The 11,190-nt window shown below is 31.9% G+C and overlaps 3 protein-coding genes across 6 annotated transcripts; all 3 read right to left on the bottom strand.

Annotated features, from left to right (window-relative positions):
- NDHS (NAD(P)H-quinone oxidoreductase subunit S) lies at window positions 1-927 on the bottom strand. Its single transcript, XM_020360100.3, has one exon. It carries the CDS (start codon window positions 811-813, stop codon window positions 106-108), a length of 708 nt encoding a protein of 235 aa, XP_020215689.1. The 5' UTR covers window positions 814-927; the 3' UTR covers window positions 1-105.
- Window positions 928-1,492: 565 nt separating this feature from the next.
- LOC109795424 (NAD(P)-binding Rossmann-fold superfamily protein) lies at window positions 1,493-6,198 on the bottom strand. Of its 4 annotated transcripts, none has more exons than XM_020355046.3 (6): window positions 5,858-6,191; window positions 4,672-4,797; window positions 4,146-4,333; window positions 2,881-3,004; window positions 2,369-2,499; window positions 1,493-2,126 (listed from the first exon to the last, which is right to left on the bottom strand). In XM_020355046.3, the coding sequence occupies exons 1-6, from the start codon at window positions 6,087-6,089 to the stop codon at window positions 1,995-1,997; spliced, it is 933 nt and encodes a 310-aa protein (XP_020210635.1). In that variant the 5' UTR covers window positions 6,090-6,191; the 3' UTR covers window positions 1,493-1,994. The 4 variants fall into 4 exon arrangements, with proteins under 4 accessions (XP_020210635.1, XP_020210557.1, XP_082926351.1 ...); XM_020354968.3 differs by having other exon boundaries at window positions 4,672-4,831; window positions 5,853-6,190; XM_083070225.1 differs by lacking the exon at window positions 1,493-2,126 and having other exon boundaries at window positions 4,144-4,333; window positions 4,672-4,831; window positions 5,853-6,196.
- Window positions 6,199-9,191: 2,993 nt separating this feature from the next.
- Window positions 9,192-11,190, bottom strand: LOC109797589 (16 kDa phloem protein 2). Its single transcript, XM_020357680.3, has 5 exons — window positions 10,885-11,190; window positions 10,244-10,309; window positions 10,013-10,139; window positions 9,555-9,669; window positions 9,192-9,471 (listed from the first exon to the last, which is right to left on the bottom strand). Exons 1-5 carry the CDS (start codon window positions 10,949-10,951, stop codon window positions 9,400-9,402), a joined length of 447 nt encoding a protein of 148 aa, XP_020213269.1. The 5' UTR covers window positions 10,952-11,190; the 3' UTR covers window positions 9,192-9,399.

Raw genomic sequence — 11,190 nt, forward strand, 5'->3', positions numbered from 1 at the left:
TAGTAGCAACACTCAGCTATGCTTTATTTGTCAGAAAGGCAGATACATATATAAATATATGATACAGAAGTGAACATGTTTTGCAAATTGAAACAAAGAGCTTAACTATGATTTCTTTTCAAGAAACGGTTCAAGCACAGCAGACTTGGGATTCTTACAAGGAGGGCCTTTTTCTCTGCGCTCAAGTTCTTCCAACCTGAACGTGATCAACCTATCCCAGTTCCCTCCTTCAAAGAGAACCCCTGCCTTTCCATCTGTGATTCTCTGCACAATACCACAGTACATGTAAAAGGGGTTGTTTGGATTTTTCACAATGGCAATCATCCCTGGCAGCAACAGAGGCAGTTCTGGTGGTTTTGGCTTCTTTGACAGTGCAAGTTTCAGGCTTTTCCCCCCAGCACTTGGTTTGGGAGGAGGGTTTTCCTGAATGAACCTTTTCAACCCCTTCTCACCCCCTGGAAACCCCCCAGTTAGCCCCAAAAGTTCCTTCTCAAAACCATCTTCTGCAACACTTGCCAATGTTGCTGAGTCCTCTTGCTCATTTTCACTTGCTGATGATGGTGGTGGTGTCTTCTCATCGGCACCAACTTCCCTCTTCAGCTCTTGTTTGAGGCCCTCTTCTCCATTGCATAGTCCTCTTCCTCCCAGGATTTGTAGCATGTCTAATTTGGCACATGGTTGGACCGTTGTAGGCTTGTTGTGAATGGTGGAAGCCTTGTTGCGAGGGTAGAGATGAGTGAGGCTGTCTTGGCCAAGGAACTGGGATCGGTGAAGAGAGCCATGCAGGCCATGAAGAGCAACAAAAGATGACATTATTAACTGTTTTGTAAACTGACCACAGACGGCATTGCTGAGAGAAGAGGGGGGAATGAGGTTCGGAAACAATGGATTTTTAGTCTAATGCTGACCACAAAGGTTCTTGGATAGGCCTATCCTTTTTGTTTTTAATGAACAATAACCATCAATGAAAAGCTTCCTCTCGTTTAATCCAGACCACAAAGTTCATTTATTAGGCCAAATTCGCATGTGCATCAGAAGTGCCAACTTCTTTGCTGCTAATTATTTTTATAATTATGTTATTAACATGAAATATTTCTTAATTTTATTGATGATTAATTTCTATTAAAAATCATCTTTAATAAAATCTCTCCTTTTAACTGTATTTTTTCTATTTATAAGACAAACTTAAAAATTAACTTAAGAAGACTGAAGCTATGCTGGCAATTCTAGTGCTCAAAGGCTTTCCCTTCAATTTTAATGTAGTTCTTCGTCGCATATATGATAACCATTTTTATTTATTTTTTCAAGTCCAAACGTCTGATTTACCACTTTATAGGATCAAAATAAATTAATCCAAACTTGCACTTCATTTGAGAGAAACAACCAGTCATAAGTTTCCAAGCCTAATGAACAGTCTTGCATGGTACATTTGAGGGCTGAAACAGTGGTTTCATATATTTAAAGTGTGTCTGATTTTACATTTCAAAGCCAGTTGAACACCAATACAACAATTATTTTCTTTCACATTCAGTTGCATTGAAAAACGAGACAACGAAAATACAAACACACGATTAGTAATTGGAAGGAAATTCCAATAATAACGACACGAGTATTTTGCTGGCATCACTGAACATACATAAAAGGTTCACTGTTCAGTGCATTAGTACACTGGCTTGTAGATTGTAGTATAAAATGTATCGAAAATTGTTGGGAGAATGACAAGGATGAAAAGACAAAACCAAATTGTTGGACTCAGCGTCAGGTGATGAAAGATAATTGGTGATTGATTTTGTGAGTTGATTAGCTACTTGCCATTTTCTGATTCCAAGCAGGTCCAAAAATTTGGCTTGGCTTGACTTTTTCAAGAATTTGCCTAGATTTATTTTACAAGAATCTAAATGTAGTAAGAAGTATTGAAAACACATTTCAGTCTTAATGACAGAAAAATAGACTCAAATGCTAAAAAGGAAGCCTTATTTGATATCTTTGTTGCCTCATTCCCTTGCTTCGGTTGTGAGTGTTAATCTCACACCATCTTTAAATGAAACAGGATAAATTTTTAGGGTTTGAACCAATTTAGTGATATCCATAGATATGTCAGCTGGGGACTTCACACCTCGATCAACCTGAGAAATACGACAAAGTTACAACTCAATACAGCACAATCAGAGAAATAGAAGATTAATCATATCAAGCTGAACGAAAACTTTGATAGCCAGGACATGTAATGAGGACACAGAATCTCTTGAATCTTTGATTAAGGAAAAACATTTAATTTTGTATACAAAGATAAAACAGATAAACAAAGAAAACAACTTGATAATTCCATATCACAAAATTTTGTGATAAAATGAAGAACAATACGTACCGACGAGGCAGACACTGATTTGATTAATGAGGTGTCATACCCTCTAAATAGTGCAACAGCCTCCGCCATTTGAACACGTGACAAGCGATCAGATCCACCAACATTAAGTAATAATTGCATTTGCTTGCCCTCTGACAAGAATCAGAAAGTAAGAATTCATTCATGGATCCAAATTTGATATTCCTCAGCTTAAAGTAAAGTTTGAACAATACAAGAAAATATAATATGGGCATTTAAAATGAAAAATATGGAAGAGCCAAACGAAATCATAATAAAGAACAAGAGGCCAGAGGGGACATTTCACAATTGTTAGGAAATGCCAAAATTATACACAAGAAAATATCATAGGAGATTGTAATTCTGTTAAAGTATAAAAACAATCTTTGTAGATATTTTTAATTGTATCTTGCAAGCTTAAAAAAGGTCTCACTCAAAATCAATTTAGTTAAGAATTTTTCACAGCATACCATATGTCTAACGAATATATGAGCTTAGTATTAAAAGTCCTATACCTGATATCCATTGATTAGTTAAAGCTAGTATGATAGATACAAGATCCATAACATAAATTGGACAACGGAACTCATCATGAAAGAACTCCACTTTTTCTCCTTTAGCCAGGGAGCCATCAATCCACTGCATCAATCAGATTGTGTGTTAGAAACAGGAATAGAGCACACTTACATGAGGATAAATATACTGTATATTGGCGTTAGTATGGTGCTAATAAAATAGTACCAAACTACCAATGACTAGATGACTTGGGATCTGTTTGAGTAAATTTCTCCATAAACACTTCAAGGAGAATAAAATATGAAGAAAAATGAAAATAAGTTTTTCTATAAGTTAATTAATTTACACGTAAGTTAAAAATAAGATTTGGATAAGCAAATAGAAGAGAACTTCTTCTAATTAACTTACACGTAAGCTAATTTTAGATTATGAAAAAACCTATTTCATTTTTTATTCCTATTTTTGTCTCCTAAAATTTCCTATGGAGAAGTCCACTCAACCAGGCCCTTAATAAAATGAATCATAAAAAATAACAGTGTGTTTGAGATAACCTGCACTCCCTCACACCGTTAATCTCTACTACTTATTTCCTGCCTGGCTGCCTCACTTCCCCATCCTCTTTTTCATAGTGGTACAAGTCAACTTCCCTACCTAAATCCCTTGATTGCCTCTCTGATGGAAATATGTTACAGAGGTCACTCAATTCTGCTTGATTGCTCATCATGCAATCTGTTACATGAAGCATTCAATTCACCTCGGTTGCCTCTCTGTTCTTTCCTAGCATAAACACTATTAATAGGTGGTTTCGGTTTCCTAACATTGTATGAAACTATGAATGAATAAAACATCAAGTAAATTTCCCCAATAGACACATCTTTCCCAAGAACATGCCCCTTTATTTAAGTGGGCCCTAGATGTAATAGGAAAATTATAATCTTTATAGCAAAGTAGAAGCAAAAAAAAAAAAATTGAAAATCTTACTTAGTGTAGGTTTTCTTTCAGAGGGGAAAAAAAGCCACTAAAGAGAACAAATAAACACAAACCATCAAATCAATGATGGAAAATGATGTTCTTAATATTAATACTGCTGATTGAAAAATGGTGAGCAAAGTACTACCACCATCTTTTAAGAAAGAAATATTCTATTTATCACGCATTAAGTAGCAAAATTTACCATCAGACTAGAGTTTCATCAACCCAAATGCTTGAAACATTAGTTTGCCAATAAAGTGGATAATACATAGTCCACATATTGCACAAGCACCTGAATAGGAAGAGATTTTGCAACTGGAGAGACTGTTTGTGGCCCATAGATGATACTGCTTCTCAAAATTGCAAAGTTCGGAAAATTTTCTGAAATGAACTCCTCAGCTGCCACTTTAGTTTTGCCATAAACGTTTACTGGAACAGCATTGTCTTCTTCCTTATAAAAGGACTTCTCCCCTTCATAAACTGATGAGAAGGAACATGATTACAACTTTGCTAAAAGTCAGTGTAAATGGACATAAATATTGATAATAAACGCACTAGATTAATCAAGGAAGAAAATTATACACCAAAAATGACTTGGTCCCTTGATATTGCTAAAAAAGGATAAGGGATACACAAAAAAAAATTATCTGAATCTTCAATGACAATGATGATAATTTCAGTTAAGAATGACAAATGCTAGAAAGAGAAAAATAAAGCAAGAAAGAAGCAAGGAGAGGCTCAAAAAGGTTATAGAAATATCTTTATTTTTAATAATACACATTCCTTCACTTTCACCTATCATGGTAAGATCGGGTTACCTTGATCCGTGGAGAGATGAATGAGAAGAGTTCTGTTCTTCTCAAAGCTTTGCAACCATTTGACAAGAGATGATGGCACATTAATAGCATGTGCATTATCAGGATCGATTTCACAAGCACGTGGAACTGAGATGGCAGCACAATTGACAACCACATCAGGCTGCCATTAATAACCAAACAGAATTTTCAATCCAATAATGAAACAAATCATAATATTGTTGTGTACACTTTGAAATGGTAACATGTGGTCCTTTATCCTCAAGTTTTCATCTAATGATTTTCTATTTGGAGAAAGCTATACCCTTAAGATACATTTAAGGGATGAAATTGAAAGGCTTGTAAGACATTGGCATTTGTTGAACTTATAAATATTTAAAGAATCATTACATAAATGATGAAACACGCTTTCTCTCTGTTTCTCCAAGATCCCTTGTGCACACACACATATGGTCATACTCACACCGGTATATAGCAAGAAGAATGATTAATGAGTACCTATCAAGTTGAGAGGAAAGGGAGATGAAAATCTTTTACACAGAAATAAATTCCATAAGTCCAAAAGCATGCAGAATTCCAGAAGTACAAGGAGTAAACCACTCAGTGTAGAAAAAACGGCTATTTACATTGGCCTAAAACCAGCTGCATAATTGCGATCTAATCAATTTATGATAATCTCGAAGATCCAAACATGGTAAGATGCACTAGTATACCAAGTGTTAGCAACTAAATTGACAACACACCTCACTTCTTATGCCCATAACCCTTTTACATTTTGTATAAAATATTGAAATCAAAGCAACATGCATCCTGTACACTAGATTATCTAAATCATTTGTTATGAATAAACAGCAAACAAGTGAGTAGTTCAGTGGAAATAGAGAAAAGAAAAGGGTGTTTCATATAAAACAGCCAATGCAATTCCAATCCAAGCAAACACTCTCCTATTTGAGGCTCTCCTAAGTGTGTCAATGCCAAACAAAATCATAAAACCTTAATCAACCAGAGTTTACCACTGAAGCAATGAAGCAACAATATATCAAAAAAGGCGCAAACTTTAAGCCCATAAGCAAATTCACAAAACGACCCATCAATCAAAATCATGTTTTTTCTCCTCCCCCAATTGAAATGGAAATGACATCATCAACGCAACCAAATTCAAGTGAAGAGGGTGAGGACAGAACCTGACCAAAAGTGTTGGAAATGGCTTCAAATCCAGAGCCAGTTTTGAAATCTACTTGGAAAGGAAGGGAGGAAGGAATGGCATCTAACAGAAGGCGGGGAGGAGGAGAGGAGTGGTGTGTGAAAGCGAGATCGAAAGCAAAAGGAGTTCCATTGGCATTGGCATGAGCATAGGCTTGTAGCAGATGCTGACCCAAGTAACCTGTGCCTCCCACAACCAAAATCTTCACTTTACTCATCACTTTCTTCTTTCTTCTTTCTTCTTTCTTCTTTCTCTCTCTTCTCCTTCCTCTCAAGTTCAGTATTCAGGTGCCATTCCTCCTTTCATGTTACTTGTATTGCACAATAGGCGAGCATTTTCTGATTTTTTTAAAGATTAATTTTTGATGTACGATATAAATCAATTAAAAAAATAAGAATTTAGTCGTAACACATGGACAGTATAAAAAAAAAACTTTTAACATTTGTTTTTGATAAGATATTCCTAGGGAATGAAAAAAAAAAGTCTAAATAAAAATATTTTATAAATTTAAAATAGTATATAAAAATATAATGGTTTATTAAAAAAAATTATATTACTCTCAAAAAAAATAAAAACCAAAATTTTGTAGTAAAAATGTTAACAAATTTATTATGGGAATTTATAAGATTTTATAGGTTTATAAATATTTTAAGATAATTCTACAGATTTTTTTAAGCATACTCCAATGTCAACGGAGGAGATAACAACTTTTTTTTTATAAAATTTGGATAAAAAATTAAAATAAAAATATTTTTTTAAGTTTTTTTATCGCTAAATGAACATGAAATCTTAATTCTATTGCAGGATAAACAACACAACAAGAAAAAGAAGAAAAAAAAAACATATTGAATTTGTAATAGACTTAAATTAATTTGTACGCACAGCAAAACATTGTTAAATTTAAGTATTTGCTTAAAATATCCGAAACATTCCCATAAAGTTGTATCATGTATATGTACACATAAATATCTTAGGTGGTATAAAGACAATTTACGTGTTTTCAAATTATAACCTAGAGATTGAAATTTCCGGTCTCATCATTCTCTTTTTTTAAAGATATTTTATATAATAATTTTCTAAATATCTCAAAAGTTTCTCTTAATTTTGTATTTGGAAGAGAAATGTTAAAATTTCAAAAAAAAATTGATATACTTGAGATTTTAATTGCATTAATTTAAATTTCATTCATTTTAAATGTTTTATTTCAATAAATTAATTAAATTTTTTAATTTCAAATACTTAATTTAAATAAAATGAGAAAGGTAGGATAAAACATGAAGATAGAAGAGATATGAAAAAAAAAATGACAGAAAAAGAAGAGAGAGAAAAGAATTACATAAAATTTAAAGATTTTAAATGAGAACCGGTATTTAAATATATACAAATTAAATGTTTATTATATGATATATAGGAGTCAAAGTAGTTGAAAGAATATCCAAAATGTCGTAAAAATTATTTTATAATTTTTAAAAAAAAACTTGTATACATTTGAATATCAAAATATTTTTTTTGTATAAAAAGTTTTAATTAATTTCAAGCGTATGGTTCAGTGGTAGGGGTTGATCCACCTTAAGTAAGGTCAGGGGTTCGAATTCTGCCTTATGTATGCAACCGCGTTAAATTTTGGGACCAGCTATCTCACCCTTTGAGGTGCCTCCAACCTAGCGTAGCGAGGCGATTAGTCATTGCTATCTAAAAATAAAATAAAATAAAAAGTTTCAATTAAAGAATACCATATTTTATTTTATTTTTTAAATCACAAAACTTTTTTATCAAAAAAAGAATATTTTAAAATTTTCAAAAATCTTATATATTATGATTTGTTAGATGACATTGTATTAATTTACACTGAAGATGTATAGCATATTTTCTCTAAGCCCCTGTTTGCTTCCACGGATTTACTATTCACGAAGAAGGAAAGGCGAAGAAAAGAGGTGTTCGTTTCCAGTGATTTGCAACGACGGAAAGGCGAAGAAAAGGGAGGAGAGACGTCGTGACCGTCCTCGCACAAAAGCAAAGAAAAGAGAAGAAAGTCACGTAAGATTTTTGCTTACCCGGAAATGCCCCTGTGCCATGCAGCAGAGGAAACATAATCGATTATGGTTGGCCATAATCGATTATGTGGCCAAGCATAATCGATTATGCCGAGGTATTTTCGCTTGCAGTGGAACCTAGAACGGCCCGTTCCAAAAATGAATTTTTTGAGCAATATGCGAACTCAGAACGGGTCGTTCCACTTTAGGAACAGGCCGTTCCACTTTTGGAACGGGCCGTTATGGGTAGCAAATTTTGGGATGGGAAATGAGTCCAGAACGGCCGTTCCAGATTAGAAACGGGTCGTTCTGGCCACATTAATTACTTAATAAATAATGATTATTTAATACTCTTTTTCATATATATAAATTAAATATTTATTTAATTTATATATATAAATTAAATATGAAAATTAAATATTAATATTTCTATCTTCTCACTTTTATATATATTAAAGTTCGGTTATCTATTTTTAGGGTTTATTGTACATTTTTTTATATTAAGAAAATTCTATTATTTAAATATTGACATCAAAAAGTGAAAATATAAAAAAATAAAGTAATACATGTTTATAAAATTAAAATAATAACACTTTCATAAACATTAATAAAATAATGTTACAAAATATAATTATCATAATATATTTTGTTATTATTATTTATTATTATAAATATTATTATTTTCATTTTTATTAATATTAATATTATTTATTATAATTAATATCATTATTATTTATTATGATTCTTATTATTTTTCTAATATTTATTATTATTCTTATCATTATTTATTATTTTTTAATAAATTATACCTATTAATATAATTTTATTGTAATTATTATTATTTACAATAAATAATATTATACTCATTTTTAATCCAAGGGTAAAAGTGTAAATTATATATTCATCTATTAAATTTTTAATTTTTATCTATCATTAAATTTAAAGTAAATATTTAAATTAAATTATTTTTAAATTAATATTTTATAATTTTTTTAATTAAAATTTATATAATTATCTTTTAATTATAATAATTATAAACTTTTTTTAACCTAAGGGCAAAATAGTAATCTTACACAATTATCAATTAAAAAATTTATTTTTATCTATCACATCAATCAATTCACTCACAAACTTTCTCTACACTTTCCACTCACTTTCCCTTAATCCAAACAATCACACTTTCCACTCACTTTTCCTTCAAATCGCTCCTTTTCCACTCTCCCTTTTCCATCCTCAAATCCAAACAAATCATAAATGAAATTGTTAAGTGCATAAAGAAGATAATATGTCAAGCATAATGTAGTTTTATATATATTCAAAGGAGGAAAGTAACCTAACAAGTATCAGCACACCACTATTGCTTAATGCATCTTCACACCAGAAAACACAATAATTAAAATTCCAAAGAAAAAAAAAGTCACCCAAAACTGCTTATTTTTCATTCTAAAAGTAATTATATATAAGAGAAGCATGTAAATTCTTCCTCCTTTCACTTTAAAATTCATCACTCGATTCTTTCCATCCACCATAGCTCTCATCCTGGTCGGTGTAACGCTCCTCATTTCTCTGCAAGTTGAAGTTAATGGAACATATAACATGCATCAAAGTATGAAATAAATAATAATAAAAAGAATAGATTTCAGCTTTACCTCAGCAGTAAAAGTTAAAGCCACCTTAATCTCTCCACAGTATTCTTGGTCCTTCACAACCTTGTAAACAGTTTCTGGAAGGCTACCTTCTTCAAACACTGGATCTAAATGAATGCTACAGAATGCAGATAAAAATGAATGAAAATTAATGTCCCTACCTTTTTGTATCAGAAACAATTACTCATGTTATACAAAAATGCACAATTACAAAATCATAGGTGAGAAACCGTCTAAATTTTATAATTTTTAATAAATTTTAGTCGATAATAGAAAATATGTTCAAAAGAGTGTGTTATTAACATTTCTCGATATAAACATTTAGTTGATGGTAAAAGATATAAAGAATTTGATCTAAGTTTTGTTTCGATACTCTCCTCTATTAAATTCAATCCTATCTCCAATGAAATTTCACTGAAAAAACAATGAAAATGTGAAAGTTGAAGAAGAATTTAACTCACATTGCCTCGCCAAGAGAATCATCTTCAGAAAACTTGTCTTTATCCATTATCTTTAGATTAAGTTCAGAGGCACTGTCAGAGACAGTGAAAAGAAAACTCTCATTCCATTGTGGGTTGGATCCAGCACCTGATATTCATAAGTCATAACACAGTAGTAATCAATTCAAGCACCAGAGATATAAAAGAGAACATACATTAGCAAATTTATAGTTAAGTTAGCCAGAAATTCACCTTCTTGCACAGTGCTCTTGTGCTCCTGTGCCCTGTATGTGAGAATCACATAAGGATCTATGCTGGCTGCACATTGAGAATGAGAACAAAATCAGATCTTTAGATTATACTCTATCTTGATCAGTTTGAATAGTTGATTCCCATTAACCAGATTAAAGAAAAATGTCAACTAATTGATTCTCATGTTTCATTTGAAAATAAGGTACACTCAAAGTAATATAGCTATATCAACAAAACGAATTTGGTTTCTCTGAAGGGAAAGTCAACAATTGATTTTTCAAAACATTCATGATTTGTTATGCATATGCATTGTCTCATCAACTAAAATTACTTACTTCACCCTATAAATTGAATTGCTCAGGTCAACCGAATCAGATCCGAACAGAACACATCTAGATCAGATCAACACAAAATGTACTTTTTGTAGTTTAATTTGTAACTGAGAGAGAGTTAATTGACAAAGACATAAAACAACACAGATCTGGATCAAACCATCTTAAAGTGAGAGAATTTTATGCATCTAAAAGTTGAAAGCAAAACTTTCTGATCAACAGTTCCATACAAAATTTCTGTGAAGAGGGAATCATAGATTACACAGTATCTGATTTTCTTATCAGCTATGCATATAATATAGTGCTTACAGAGAAAATCATTGTCCTCGAGGCCTTTGGCGCTGATCAGAACAACTTCAAGCGTTCCACGAGGCATCTTTACCCTTGAAATTGAAAATTCCACACACACACTTCGCAAGTTCTAAATGGACAGAACTATTTGATCCAGAATGCTTCTCTCTATGCTCTCTTAAAGTAGAAAAAAAAAAAAAAAAAAACTGGAAATCACTATACCATAAATGACTGAACCAGTATATTACCAATTGGAGCTGGATTTTGCGTGTCTCCAACTTTTTTCCTTTTAAATGTTTTGAGTCCTTTTACAAGTTTTTTCTA

Source organism: Cajanus cajan, chromosome 3 (assembly GCF_000230855.2).
Source record: "Cajanus cajan strain Asha chromosome 3, NIPB_CcT2T_4, whole genome shotgun sequence".
Classification (NCBI taxonomy): domain Eukaryota; kingdom Viridiplantae; phylum Streptophyta; class Magnoliopsida; order Fabales; family Fabaceae; genus Cajanus; species Cajanus cajan.